The 15,494-nt window shown below is 46.1% G+C and overlaps 1 protein-coding gene across 2 annotated transcripts; it reads right to left on the minus strand.

Annotated features, from left to right (window-relative positions):
* Positions 1-772: 772 nt before the first annotated feature.
* Positions 773-4,064, minus strand: LOC122020398. Of its 2 annotated transcripts, none has more exons than XM_042578316.1 (4): positions 3,940-4,064; positions 2,991-3,672; positions 1,596-2,039; positions 773-1,060 (listed from the first exon to the last, which is right to left on the minus strand). In XM_042578316.1, exons 2-4 carry the CDS (start codon positions 3,589-3,591, stop codon positions 891-893), a joined length of 1,215 nt encoding a protein of 404 aa, XP_042434250.1. In that variant the 5' UTR covers positions 3,592-3,672; positions 3,940-4,064; the 3' UTR covers positions 773-890. The 2 variants fall into 2 exon arrangements, with proteins under 2 accessions (XP_042434250.1, XP_042434252.1); XM_042578318.1 differs by lacking the exon at positions 3,940-4,064 and adding an exon at positions 3,753-3,911.
* Positions 4,065-15,494: the final 11,430 nt, after the last annotated feature.

Raw genomic sequence — 15,494 nt, forward strand, 5'->3', positions numbered from 1 at the left:
AAAAGAAAAAGACATGACCTTTCAATCAGATTTTTTGTTATTATATTTATGTATTTATTTTCTTATACCATATTTTTTAGAAAACGAAGATTCACACTCATATATTCTTATCTTTTCTCTATTCAAGTTATTATTTCGTTCCTAGAATTTATGAGATTAGAAGAGACATGTTCTTATCAGTTATCACTTTGTACTCCAAGTGAACATTCAATTTGTGGCATTACAATATTCTCTAGTCATATCCTAAGATCGTTTAGGGAGCTCTCAATATGTAGATCAAAGCAATCTATTTGGAACCAATTAACAAAAGAAATCGATCAAGTTTTTTTACAATAAAAATGATGGGATCGAGATCGGGCCCAGCTGTAGGAGTCAGGATCTAACCAATGTTCATTATAGTGGATACATGCCAGCATATCTGTTACGATCATGAAAGTTTTCAGCGTATATGGAAGTAATAAAGGCACATTTAGAATTCAGGACCTCCAGAGTAGTCCGTGGTGTCAAGGTTGTTCAATAAAATGCAGAGAAGATCACGGCAGATGAGAAAGCTACAATTGCAGGTGTAAAACCAGCACGCCTGTTTGTTTATGATCGCACACTTGAACTGACGCAAAGAAAAACAGTAGCATCCATTGAAATTGTTGCCTTTTTTCTATGGTCTTTTTATTTAGTTAAAAGCTGATGAAATTGCAGCTAAAACTAACTAATGAATGAAAATTGCTCACTGAGACAAATGACCTAGGAACCGTAGAACAAAAACACACCAAACTCACGCAGTATGTGATTTATTACCTTGAGGATTGTATTCAGCTTCAACTATGAAGGTAAAATTTGTTACAGGCAAAGACACTGATATAGGATAAGCTGATTCTTATGGTGCTCTGTCTTCATTCTTGCTCGCCGATGGTAGAAGATTTGCTTTCGCTGGGAATTGCCTCTGTTGAAGGAACATAGGACCAAGTGATAGCAGCGCCAGTGATTGTAATGGCAAGACAGATTGAACCCCAAAACCATTTCTGTCTCCTCTTGCGCCTATTCCGTTGTTGTCTAGCCATTTCTACAGAACCAGAAGTTGTATCACAAACATTAGATTTCAATTCAAAATATTTTAGATAAGCAAAAGAGTTGTAGATTACAGATTTTGACAGGATAAGGATACTTTCACGATTCAAATAGCCAAATGCCCCAACTGCTGGCCGTTATTGCAACCAGAGTTCAATTTGTCATATATACAGATGAAAAATAAAAACTAAAAAAATGAAAATACTGACAGTAGGAATTTACTTTGGAATGAAACGTGCTGGCTAATATAAAAAAATTATCATCTAACATTCTCGAACAAAGCCCTACCTTACTGACGTTATATTTGCTTCTCTAGAGCATGAAACATAAAGGGAATAATACTTCTATCATATTCATACCAAAGACACCGGTTACCACTGAAACAGGTATTTATGAAGTTAAATATCAACAGAAAAGTAATATAATACTTGAAAAATAAAAACCAAGATCAACCAAGGAAACAGCTTGTGGAGTTGACTGATAACAGAAACGAAGCAAATTAAAGGATATTTTAAGTCCAGCATTCTCACCGACTGCCTCTTGATTCCTATGTGACATTTCCCTATTTGCAGCTTCATAATACTGGAGTCGATCCCATAGCCTAGTAATCTCAAAATTCTTTGATGCAATCTGAGGTTCCATTTCCATCTCAACTTCAGCACGAGCAGAACCTCGTACGACAGCATCAGCAACACATCGTGCAACAACAATCTGTTGGGACAATTCCGCAACAGGATCCACACTATGTTCTATATTCATATCCTCAGAGATGGATGGTGGAAGAGGAAGGCTAAAGCCTAATAGTGACAGCTGATGGGACAGTCTATGCCAGAGATCTTGCAAGTTTTGCAATGATTCTTCAGCCTGCGTCCGCTTCTGTATCTCCATCAAGAGATGAAGCTTCATCTCACGAAATTCGACTTCAAGGTTGTTATAGGAAGATGGTGACGGTGATGTGCCATCGCTAGAAATCTCTACAATAAACGATAAACATAAGCTAACTTCTTGTATAAGTTTAAAACTAGAGCATCAACTTACTTGGATAAAAATTAAGAAAAAGATTATAAGTTACCATGTTTCTATAAATAGTTTGGTTACCACTTTGCACATCAAAGAGCTGAAATTGAAGTTCAAGAAACAGCATGAACCAACCAAAAAAAGAGTTGGTGTTATTTATGAGTAGCAACCTATTGCTAAATAACTTATCTGTTAGAGAGGTGAACCAAAATTAGAATGTATTTTAATATCAAAAAACTATAACTATAAAACATTATACCCTTGAATTAATATGATAGAAAAATAGTAGGCTCCGTGGTGTTTTTTGTTCTTTTTTCCTTGACAACTGCTTAAAAATCCATGTTATTCTATTATAGTTAAATCCTGCTGAGAATATGAAATGGTGTTTCTGACAAATGTTGATATCAGTGTATGCCATACAAAAAAACAGAATCCATGTTACTGTGGTAGTTAGAATTATACTCACTAGTATAGTAACAGATCTAACAGAGTAAGGTAGGCAATATCCAGAAATGCATAAAGGAATAACCATTGAATTTAACATAAAACTAAGATATTGAGCTTAAGTTACTATTAGATTTCCAGATATTAGGCTTGTAGAAGTAACCAAATTAATGAATGCGTAAGTTATTATTTCTACACCTTGTGTACTATTTTGAGTATTCTTCAACAAAAATCTGTTGACGTCCCATGAAATATCTTCAAACTAGTTTAGCAAATAGCTTATTCAATTCTCTTAATAAGTTAGAAAAGGATAGAAATCTAAAATAGAAACAAGTTTGACAGCTAGAACAAAATTCAATGAGAGAAAATATGCAATGGAATAACAAATGCCCATCAGTCGATAATATAATACCAAGATATCACATGATGAAGGATTGGAACTTGAGAAGAGCACAAAAAGATACCTTCAAGAGCATCAAAGAATTCCCCTCGAGGAGTACTTGATCTAAATCGACTACAGCTATCTTCAAAATCAGAGCTACTTGCAATGCTCTGCATGTCAAAAAAGTCATCGGTGTCCTCATCTCTTTCAAGATTATATAAAGTAGGCTTCCTCGAATCCTCAGCTCCCGTCTCCCCTGTGCCCAGATTTTGATTTTGCAGCTTCCCCTCACTAGTTTCCACTCCATCAGCTTCATAGTTCCCAATATCATACTCCATTTCCTTTACCACATCAACCTTCTGTTCCACCTCTGATTGCTTAGATTGTCCATCAATGGCATCATTCTTCTGGAAACGATTAATCAAACGAGGCCCTCGTCTCTTATGATTGATCAGATATGGGGATTCCGATGTACATGATGATGGGGAATCTGGAAGCGGAGTAGTCTCCGGAGTAGCATACAGGGCAGGTGAAATGTTCGGCCGGGGAATGCTCTTACTTACCGTGGACACTTGCGCCGTTTTTTCCACCGTGTTCGGCACCACAGGCGGCGGCTTCGGAGCAGAAACCCGATACCCAGGCTCCAAAAGCCTTTCTAAAGCGATCGCAGTGTAAGTGGGCATCTCGGAGATGAGAGGCCAAGAAGATTAAGCAGCCTCTTAGGTAATCAAAGGTCGTATCTTTTGCACCGACGAAGCTCCGTGCTGCAAACAACAGATCAAATAAGTTACAGGGACAGCGAAAAAATTGCCAAATCGTGACCAAACGGATCAGATGACGAAACCTAATCCGGAATCATCTCCAAATAGGGCATACAGTTTGCGGTCGAATGACACCGGGGAGGAAAAAGCGGGGAAATCATGATCATGAACCAACGCAGAAGAGAAGAGAAATCTAGCTGTTTCGATCCAAAAAACTAGGAGACTTTGCAAGAAGAAGAGACAAAGGAGGAGAAATTTCTGGAATTTTACCTGCGCTGGAGTCGATCCTCTGAAACCCTAGGCCTTGATCCTTCGAGTTGCCAAGATTCGCCCTCCACGATAAAATAATCCCGCGGTATGACTTGCGCATAAAGAAACACGAAAGAGACAACAATGTGATTCCCCATATGACGTCATCAGTGACATACCTACTCGTTGTACACATCACCCTATACAAACAGGCATTCGACGAATAACAAACCTGGTAACAACATGGGGTCACAATATTTTTTAAATATACAACCAAGACACTTACTCGTGCATTTTCTAGCCATTGCTTACCTTCGTTGATAATGGACATCAGGATACTCTGTGTGGGCCCAAGTGGCCACTCGGTTTCAGAACACGTGAAAGTCGAAACTAATTAAAATGATTAAAAATTGCGGGGACTGTGATCCCGTGCATTTCTAGCAAGTTCTGGAAGGAGGTGACCTGACTTAGTAAAACGATGGCTATAAGTCGTGCTTAGTGTTCATAATCATATTATTATTAGAGTAAACGAGAGGGCGCACAGGTATCTTCTTCCTCAAGTGTTTGAAAACGGCTTCCTCTCATTTATTATCGAACACCGTCGCAACCACTTTTGGACAAAGAAAAGTCCATCGGTAGCCCCCCGCCAATTTGGTGGGATGGCAAAGAAGGAATCAAGGAAATAAATAAAAGTGACGGGTCAGAATCTGTGCTCTGCTTTTTCTCGTTATTAATTTTTTTTTTTGTCAATTTTTTATCGAACGAAATAAAAAAGTAAATTTCTTCCCCACACCGCCCATCCCCCTCTCTCTCTCTCTCTCTCCCATTGAAATGACAATTCTATCCTTTTTTTTAATTTTTATTTAATTTTACTTTTAAATCATTCTGTTTATTAATTTTTCATTAATACTTGTATATATTTTTTAATTTTTTTTAAATTAATTTTGTTTATTAATACTTGTATATATTTTTTAATTTTATTTAATTTTATTTTTTAATTAATTTTGTTTATTATTTTTTCATTAATACTTATATATATTTTTAATTTTATTTAGTTTTATTTTTTAAACTAATTTTGTTTATTATTTTTCGTTAATACTTATATATATTTTAATTTCATTTAATTTTTATTTAGTTTTATTTTTTTCATTAATTTTGTTTATTATTGTTTCATTAATACTTATATGTATTTTTTAAATTTTTATTTAGTTTTATTTTTAAATTAATTTTGTTTATTATTTTTAAATTTTATTTAATATTTAATTTTTATGTAGTTTTATTTCTTTAATCAATTTTGTTTATAATTTTTTTTATCAAATTTTTTTTATTTTATATAATTTTTGATATATGTCGGAATCTCTCCATTCCTTTAAATTATCTTCATAATTCGACACTTAAATTACCCTCATCTAACTCTTGACATATGTCAGAACCTTCTCTCCCTTTAAATCATTCCTCCCTCCAATCCTTGACACATAACACATGTCAGAATCTCTCACCCTCTTTAAATTACCCATCCTCCAACAATTGACACCTGTCAAAACACTCCCTCCCTTTAAATTATCTCTCTTCAACGCTTGACATATGTCAGAATCTCCTCTTCCTTTAAATTACCTCCCCCTTCCAACCCTTGACATATGTCAAAATCTCTCATCCCTTTAAATTACCCCTCTTCCAACCCTTGACACATGTCAAAATCTCTCATCACTTTAAATTACCCCCCTTTCAACCCTTGACACATGTCAAAATCTCTCATCCCTTTAAATTACCTCACTTCCAACTCTTGACACATGTTAGAACTCCTCACTCTCTTTAAATTATCTATCCTCCAATCCTTGACACATGTCAAAACACCCCTCTCCCTTTAAATTGCCCCCTCCAACCCTTGACACATGTCAGAACCTCCCCTCCCCTTAAATTATCCACCCTTCAACTCTTGACACATGTCAAAACCGCCTCTCCCCTTAAATTACCCACCCTTCAACTCTTGACACATGTCAAAACTTCTCCCTTTAAATCCTCCTCTCACACTTCATTTTTAGTCACTCTTCAATCACACTTCCTTCCACTCTATCTCCCTCTCAGTCTCTCATTCTCTCTTCCTGAAACATAGTTATCTTCTTAGTCATTACTTTTCGTAATTCATAAAAGGAAACTATGGATGATTATTTGGGTTTATTTTCAGATAGTTGGTCAATTAAGAATGATGTTCCTAGTGGAGAGAGTATCTCCAACAACAGTCGTGACTATACAGTCGTGATCTTGTCCGAACGCTGACTCAACGGACGCTGGGCACGTGGTGCTCTCCGATTTACTGATATAGATCTCCGGCTAGTCGTACGAAGCTCCGGCGAACCTGCACAGAAGTCGGGCCGGGAAGGGGTTCCCGGCGGTGACCCTCCGACGCTCAAGTCAGGCAAGCAAGTAGTGAAAAAGGTGGCTTCAAAGATGTCTCACGCGTACCTCCAGCGAAGTATGAGGCTCTTTATATAGCGCGGTGAAAGAGCTCCTGCACGTCCACCGAGGTGCATACGTGTCCGTAGCCCATACCTCGGTATGTGTCTGTCAGAAAGCTTACCTGACGCCATACTGTTACAGTCCCAGCACGTCGTCGATGGGACAACATAACACCCCGTTGTCAGACTTGTAGTACGGCCTAGCCATAGGGCTTGACAACTGTCATAAGATATTCTTGTCCCTCTCTACCGATCACAGGCCAGGGCGTCTGGCCAGCCGGCTGGACGGGAAGTCCATCCGGACGGCCCTTATCTTATGTGCTGGCCGGACGGAGATCACATCCCGTCCGGCCTGCCGTTGGCATCGATATACTGGGGATATTTTCAGTAGAATGCCATGTAGGGACTGTAGCAGTGTCACCTTCTATCAGGCTTTCCGCTCGGCTCTTTGCTACTGTTTAATTGAGCGTCGGAACCCCAACTTCTGTCGGGGCGACTTTTGCCATCGGCTATTCACCGGTCGGTCGGCCGGGGGGTCGGCCCCTCCTTCTCCGATCGGCCACCTGGGCCTTTGACTCCCGCGTGACATTGACCCCTCAGAATGGGGGTCCCCTGTTCTAACCGCCGGATCACTTGCCTCTCCCTCAAGTCTAGTCGAAGGAGGCGAAGTCCAACTGACTGGACTGCCGATCTGACTGGACTACGGTCGATATACTAGTCCGCTCGGCTAGGCATAGAGTTGCACATCCGGTCGGCGGTGTCTCGCTCATGCCTTGTATTCCCTTGAAATTCCTATCAAATCCTTTCACTCACTGCCAATCACGTGCGCTACGCACGGTAAGGTGCATTCATTAAATGCGACCAGTGTCCTGCTGACACGTGGTAACCCTGCTCTTGTCAGCGTATGGCGGTGGCGTTACCTCCGATGGGACAGCAGCCGTTTGAAATGAATGGCTAGATGATAACCTCGTTCTCCGTGACCTGAATCGGACGGCCACGGTCGTTCGACGCTAACGTTATAAATCTCGCGGCCACTTCTCTCCGCCGCCTTCTTGTTTCATCGACTTCGCCTTCACGCTGCTCTCTCTGCTCCGGCGATCCTCATTCCCTGCCTGTTTGGTGTGCTCGCCATCTTCTTCCTTTCCTCGATCTTTCTAGCACCCGTAAGCCTTCCTTTTCTGCTACCCGCCTCTTGTATTGCTTCCTTTTGCATTCTATCGGCATTTTCTTTTAGTTTTTCTGTCGATTATCGCTTCTGTTTCGACCATGGCGAGTACTTCTACGCCTACAGTCGGCGCTCCTGGTCTCTGGTATACGACTATGGAGAGCCGCTTCGATGAAGAAGATGCATTGCGTCTTATTCGGACGTATGAAATTCCGGCCGACCACGAAATAGTTGTAGCCACTCCTTCCGATCGGCCGAATGACCCGCCGCCCGGCACCATTTGCTTCTTCCGTGATCAATTTTTGGCCGGGCTGCGCTTTCCTCCCCATCCGTTCATCATCCAAATATGCAACCACTTTCGCCTCCCGCTCGGCCAATTAGTCCCGAACTCGATCAGGTTGCTGAGCGGGGTGATAGTTCTTTTCAAGTTGAATAATATCCCCCTGGACCCCCAAATCTTCCACTATTTCTTCTACCCAAAACAATTCGAGTGGGGGACCTTCATATTTCAATCTAGGTCGGGTTTCGTACTATTTATCAATATGCCGAGCTCCAATAAGCATTGGAAGGAGCATTTCTTTTTTATGCGTCTTCCCGAATGGCCGGCCTTCCGAACGAAGTGGCAGACGGCGGTGCCGAACCAACCGGGTCTTGGCAAATTCAAGAGCCATCCGGCGTATCTTCATGCGGCCAACCAGCTGGTCGGCCAACGCTACGATATCGACAAGTTGCTCCTCCCTGGAGTGATGTATATATTCGGCTTGTCCCCCATCCAAGCCGATCTGCCTTGTAGCATGAGTAAGCGATTCTTATCTCCCCTTTTTCTTTTGTTCTAACTGATTTATTCTTTGTTTCTGCAGCTGAAGTTATGTGGCGTGCAAAGGCAACCGAAAAGCTCAAGCTGAAAGCCGCCAATATTGAGGCGGTGAAGGACAAGGAGGCAGCCGAACGGGGTTTGGTTCTGGCCGGCTCAACAACTGAAGGGAGCGAGGGAACTCAAGTTGCTCCCGAGGCTTCGGCCGCCCGCGTCTCCACTGACGAGGCCGTGGCACATATCACATCTGTCCAGGCCGAGGAGGAGGGCCGATCGGCTGACGAGGCGCCCTTGGTGACTCGTAAACGCCGTCGGCTAGAGCAAGCCGCTCAACAACCTCCTCCAGGGGAGCAACTTGCCGAGCGGAGCGATGAAGCTCCTGTGGTTTTTGAGGTGGTCTCCTCGGAGCACAATCCGACTCAGCTTGACTTGCAGCCGACCATCGCTGAGGCTCAACCTTCCACCACTCAGACTCTACGTTGTCTTAGGCGACTGGGCGACCGTCCGGTCGGCGAGTCCTCTAGCCATGCTGCTGCGTCTCAAGATGACTTGAGCGGCCCGAGGGTGATAAAAACTGTCCTCATATTTCCCTCGGAGGAATACTTACTGGTCACCGATCGGCAGCAGATCACCCTCACCGGTCCGCTCGCCAAAGTTTGGGAGGACGCGCGCGTACGCGTAGCGCTCATGTCCCCTAGTCAGCTAGGGGACAGTAACCTGCAGCAGGCGACCGGGGTATGCCTTTCTGCTTTACTGATATTTTTTATTTTTTAACTTAACTGCCTTCATTCGCAGAGTTGGGTAGAGCAGATCGCAGTCAGCAATAGACTGGCTGAGCTGGAGGAAGAAATGAAAAAACTTAAACTTTCGGAGGCAAACCAAGGGCAATCCATAGCTGCTTTGAAGAAGAGCAAAAAGCTTTTGGAAGCCGAACGGAGACGCACTTCCGATCTGTCGAGCGAGGTCGCTCGGCTTGAGGCTGTGGTCAAACAACGGGATAAAGAGATCAAGACGGCGACCACTCGGAAGCGCAAGGTCATCGATGACATGGACCTAATGAAGGTGGAGATCAGAGGGCTAGAGCAACGCATCAAGGATCTGGATGCCCTTCTGGCCACCGAGAAGGAGGGCCGCTCAGCCGATCTTCATAAATTTGAAGAAGACTTGAAGGATCTCCATGCCGCCAACGATGCTTCCCGAGCTGCGCTCAAAGAGTATCAGGAGGGGGAGTCGGCTCGCTATGACGAAGTGAGGAAGGCATTTGTCCGCTCGGACGACTTTGGAGAGAAATTCACCGACAAGATTTCCCTCACTTTCAAAGAGGCGATTAAGGCGGCGGTGGATTACTTGAAGACCAAAGGCCACCTTCCCGCCGAGCTGACCATCCCCCCCCCCCCCCCCCCGAGGATCTGGCTACCGTGATGGGCGTCATTCCAGATGCTCTTTTTGATTTTGACGCGTGAGACGTGTTTTTTATCAACCTTTTTGTACCGTCGTTCGGCCTAACTTATTTTTGTTGTAATTCCTTTTGTTTGCCCAGCGTTTGACGCAAATAGATCATCTTTCCGTTCCTGCAACTTTTGTTTTGGCGAGAAATTTTTCTTTCGTCATGTTTAAAGTGTTCTTTTAAACTCATCCGATCAGCTTAATATTCTAACACGGATTCAAGCCGCTCGGCTTCATACTCTAAGACGGACTCAATCTGATTGTCTTCAAAAATGTCTTTCGCCATGCAACTGCGTAGCCGCTCAGCGCGCGAAATAATTGTCGTTCACCTTAATTCTTATTAACTATCTTTTACTTTGCACCTTACCTTAAAGGGGGTTTCCATAAATTTTTGCTAATCGAGCCGTTCGGCCGTATGTTGGCCTTAAAGAACAGGCTCTGTCGTCGGTCGGCTCCCACCGCCGCAATGTATCACGTGGATGGCTATCCGCTCGGACGTTTATAGACGCCGGTTCGTCTCTCGATATTTAACGTCGGAGCTCGACGGTCTTCCGCTCGGACGTTTATAGACGCCGGCTCGTCTCTCGATATTTAACGTCGGAGCTCGACGGTCTTCCGCTCGGAGGGTTTATAGACGCCGGCTCGTCTCTCGATATTTAATGTCGGAGCTCGACGGTATTCCGCTCGGACGTTTATAGACGCCGGCTCGTCTCTCGATATTTAACGTCGGAGCTCGACGGTCTTCCGCTCGGACGTTTATAGACGTCGGAGCTCGACGGTCTTCCGCTTGGAGCGTTTATAGGTCAACGCCCGTCGAGGTCGGCCAGCTGATCTGTCAGAAGGGTGAGCCGGCCGGCCTCGAGAAAAGTTCAGGCCGACGGTCTGCCGGTATACTCTGATAGTTAAAGGCGCCCTCGACATGAATCGGGCTCGGCGGTCTTCCGCCGGGCGTTTATAGACGCCTGGCTCGTCTCGATATTTAACATCGGAGCTCGACGGTCTTTCGCTTGAGGGTTTATAGACGTCGGCTCGTCTCTCGATATTTAACGTCGGAGCTCGACGGTCTTCCGCTCGGAGGGTTTATAGACGCCGGCTCGTCTCTCGATATTTAACGTCGGAGCTCGACGGTCTTCCGCTTGGACGTTTATAGACGCCGGCTCGTCTCTCGATATTTAACGTCGGAGCTCGACGGTCTTCCGCTCGGAGGGTTTATAGACGCCGGCTCGTCTCTCAATATTTAACGTCGGAGCTCGACGGTCTTCCGCTCGGAGGGTTTATAGACGTCGGCTCGTCTCTCGATATTTAACGTCGGAGCTCGACGGTATTCCTCTCAGAGGGTTTATAGACGCCGGCTCGTCTCTCGATATTTAACGTCGGAGCTCGACGGCCTATTTAAGGCTAACTTTAATACTGCTGCTCGGCAAACCCATTGGCCATCATTTGAATTAATTTTACTGCCTGCATTACAAGAACATGGGCGACTAGAATATACACAAAAGTGAGTTACATCAGTGCACCTTTCACCCAGCTCTATAAGGCTGGAGATGATTTGCACTCCATGGCCGATCCAGCTGCCGTCCGTCTTCATCCTCCAAATAGTAAGCGCCCGAGCGGAGCTTTTCGATGATTTTGAAAGGACCCGCCCACGGAGCTTCTAGCTTGCCGACGTCGCCGACCGGCTTGACTTTCTTCCAGACAAGGTCGCCGACTTGGAATGATTTGGGGATTACGCGCCTGTTGTAGTTTTGCTTCATCCGTTGACGGTACGCCATCAGCCGGACGAACGCCTTGGCTCGCTCTTCATCAACCAAATCCAACTCCATGTTCCTCCGCTCGTCGTTGCCCTCATCGTAATTCTGGGTCCGGACGGATTCGACACCGACTTCGACGGGAATCACCGCTTCGCCGCCATACACCAGATGAAAAGGCGTGACGCTCGTTCCTTCCTTTGGAGTTGTTCGGATGGCCCATAGGACGCCCGGCACTTCATCCACCCAACTTCCTCCCAAATGGTCGAGCCGAGCGCGCAGAATGCGAAGAATTTCCCGATTGGCTACTTCGGCTTGACCATTGCTTTGGGGATAGGCTACAGATGTGAAGTGTTGCTCGATGCCATAGCTTTTGCACCAATCTTCAAGCAATTTTCCTATGAACTGCCGTCCGTTGTCGGAAATCAGTCGGCGAGGGATGCCGAACCGACAGATGATGTTCTGCCAAATAAATTTCTTGACCATCTGCTCGGTGATCTTGGCTAGTGGCTCAGCCTCCACCCACTTGGAAAAATAATCGACCGCCACTAGCAAAAATTTTCGCTGCCCGGTCGCCATAGGAAATGGACCCACGATATCCATTCCCCACTGATCGAACGGACATGAGACTGTTGATGCCTTCATTTCCTCTACCGGCCGGTGGTAGAAGTTATGGTACTTCTGGCACGAAAGGCACGTCGACACGGTCCGAGCGGCGTCTGCTTGTAAGGTTGGCCAGAAGTACCCTGCCAACAGGATCTTCTTAGCCAGCGATCGTCTGCCCAGATGCCCTCCGCATGATCCTTGATGTACTTCTTGGAGGATGTAAGCCGAGTCCTCCGAGCTCACGCATTTCAACAGCGGGCGTGAGAAAACCTTCTTATAAAGCTGATCGCCGATGAGTGTGAACCGACCGGCTCTCCTCCTTAGCAGCTGGGCTTCATTCTGATCGGACGGTGTGGCTCCCGAGCGTAAAAACTCCGTGATGAGTGTCCTCCAGTCGCTCGGAAACGTGAGGCCCTCCATCCGGTCGACGTGCGCCACCAAAGATACTTGTTCAATTGGCTGCTGGATGGCGATCGGTGCTATTGAGCTTGCAAGTTTGGCTAACTCGTCAGCCGCTTGGTTCTCCGCTCGGGGTATCTTCTGGATAATAACTTCTCTAAAGTCAACCCTGAGTTTCTCGAAGGCTTGAGCGTAAAGCTTGAGCTGAGCGTTGTTGATTTCAAAAGTACATGTGAGCTGCTGAGCGGCCAACTGGGAATCCGAATGAAGTGTTACCCGACCGGCACCCACATGTCGTGCTGCCTGCAAGCCGGCTATGAGGGCCTCATACTCTGCTTCGTTGTTCGTAGCTTTATAATCCATCCGGACGGATAAGTGCATCTTTTCTTCTTGTGGGGAGAGCAACAGTATTCCAATCCTGCTTCCGAGTCGAGTGGAGGATCCGTCCACAAATATTTTCCACATAGCTTCTGGCTCTGAATTCTGCACCTCAGTCACAAAATCTGCCAAGGACTACGCTTTGATTGCCGAGCGGGGCTGGTACTGGATGTCAAATTCGCTTAACTCCGTCGTCCATTTGATGAGCCGCCCAGACGCTTCTAGATTCAGTAATACACGTCCGAGCGGGCTATTGGTTTTGACAATGATGGTATGCGCCAGGAAGTATGAACGAAGGCGCCGAGCGGCGAGGACCAGAGCGAAAGCCAGCTTCTCGAGTCCAGTGTAGCGAGATTCAGCATCTTTTAAAATATGACTAAGGAAATACACAGGCTCTTCTCCGCTCGCCCTCACTAATGCCGAGCCGATTGCTTGCTCGGTTGAAGACAAGTAAATACATAATGGCTCACCCGCAGCCGGCTTGGCTAATACCGGGAGGGAGTTCAGATATGCCTTCAAGTCTTCGAACGTCCGATCGCATTCTTCATCCCAGTGAAACTTAGTGGCCTTGCGCAAGATTTTGAAAAAAGGAAGGCTCCGGTCGGCAGTTTTGAAGATGAATCTGGACAGAGCAGTTATCCGCCCGGTCAAACGCTGCACTTCCCTTGTATTTCTTGGAGGCGGCATGTCTTGTAGAGCTTTCACCTTGCTGGGATTTGCTTCGATGCCCCGTTCGGTCACTATGTACCCCAAGAAATGCCCTCTTTTTGCTCCGAACATGCACTTCTGGGGATTTAGCTTGACTCCATATTTGTGTAGCGTTCGGAAGGTTTCCTCCATGTCTTTGAAGAGATCGGCCGCTCGGACGGACTTGATGAGAATGTCGTCCACATACACTTCCAGATTTCGCCCGATCTGCTCTCTGAACACTTTATTCATCAAGCGCTGATATGTGGCTCCCGCATTCTTCAATCCGAACGTCATCACATTATAGCAATAGGTGCCGTCGGCCGTCACGAAGCTGACTTTTTCTTGATCTTCACGGGCGAGCGGCACTTGATGATAGCCTTGGTAAGCGTCGAGCATACATATTAATTCGCAGCCGGGCGTAGAGTCCACTAGCTGATCTATCCGGGGCAGAGGATAAAAGTCTTTCGGGCAAGCTTTGTTGAGATCCCGAAAACTATGCATACTCTCCACTTGTTGCCCGGCTTGGAGACTAATACTACGTTCGCCAGCCAGCTCGGGAACTGCACCTCGCGGATATGGCCGGCCTCTAAGAGCTTTTCCACCTCCGCTCGGATGATGGAATTCTGCTCGGCATTGAAATCTCTTTTTTTCTGCTTTACTGGCCGTGCGTCCGGTCGGACGTGTAGTTCATGCTGCGCTATACTTGGTGAAATTCCGGGCAGCTCATGTGTCGACCAGACGAAGACATCATGGTTTCTCCGGAGGCACTGGATCACTTCCTCTTTCTGATTCGCCTACAGGTCAGATGCGATGAATGTCGTGGCCTCCGATCGGGTGGGGTGTATCTGCACTTCCTCTTTTTCTTCATAAACTAAAGAGGGAGGTTTTTCAGTTATAGCATTCACCTCGATCCATGGCGACTTCCGATCGGAATTTGCTTCGGCTCGGACCATTTCGACGTAGCATCGCCGAGCTGCCAGTTGATCTCCCCGTACTTCTCCCACTTTATCTTCGACGGGGAACTTGATCTTCTGGTGGAAGGTAGAGACGGCCACTCGGAACTCACTGAGCGTCGGTCGTCCCAGAATGACGTTGTATGATGAGGGAGAGTCGACCACGACGAAGTTTGCTGTACGCGTCCTTCTGAGCGGCTCTTCTCCCAATGAAATAGCCATCCAGATTTGTCCGACCGGAAGGACTTCATTGCCCGTAAACCCGTAGAGGGGGGTTGTCATGGGCAGCAGCTCGGCACGTTCAATTTGTAGTTGATCGAACGCCTTTTTGAATATTATGTTGACCGAGCTTCCTGTGTCAACAAAAACGCGGTGAATAGTATAGTTGGCTATTACCGCTTTGATGAGCAGAGCGTCGTCGTGGGGCACTTCAACTCCTTCCAAGTCCCCAGGTCCAAAACTGATTTCGGGTCCACTCGCCCGCTCTCGGCTACAGCCGACTGCATGGATCTGGAGCTGCCGGACGCTCGCCTTTCTTGCTCGGTTGGAGTCCCCTCCGGTCGGCCCGCCAGCGATAATGTTGATCTCGCCTCGGGAAGTATTACTTCTATTTTCTTCCTCCTGAGCGGATAGTCGAGACTGTTCTCTTGACGTTCGGCGATTCTCCTGCCTTGGAGAGCGATGCCGATCGGGAGTCTGTTGCTGTCGCCTATCAGCTCGCGTCCGATCGGCTTCATGAGTTCTTTGTCGCCGGTCGACTGAGGGAGACCGTCGGCCGCCATTCCGGGGAACGGGATGAGCCACGAAGGGAAGACTTCGACAATCCCTTGTGTTGTGCGTGTCCGTCCGGTGGTAGGAGCAGAACATCGGGGTCCATTTCTTCTTTGGCTTGGGTCGGGCGACAGCTACTTCTTGCACGTG

This window comes from Zingiber officinale, chromosome 9A (assembly GCF_018446385.1).
Source record: "Zingiber officinale cultivar Zhangliang chromosome 9A, Zo_v1.1, whole genome shotgun sequence".
NCBI classification, from domain to species: domain Eukaryota; kingdom Viridiplantae; phylum Streptophyta; class Magnoliopsida; order Zingiberales; family Zingiberaceae; genus Zingiber; species Zingiber officinale.

Bases quoted from the DNA above. Each gene is read 5' to 3' on its own strand.
- LOC122020398 (XM_042578316.1), bottom strand. From the start codon at position 3,591: ATGCCCACTTACACTGCGATCGCTTTAGAAAGGCTTTTGGAGCCTGGG. The intron at 2,040-2,990 runs GTATCTTTTTGT...CGTTTATTGTAG, and splicing joins ATTCTTTGATGCTCTTGAAG to AGATTTCTAGCGATGGCACA. The intron at 1,061-1,595 runs GTGAGAATGCTG...CTGGTTCTGTAG, and splicing joins TAGGAATCAAGAGGCAGTCG to AAATGGCTAGACAACAACGG.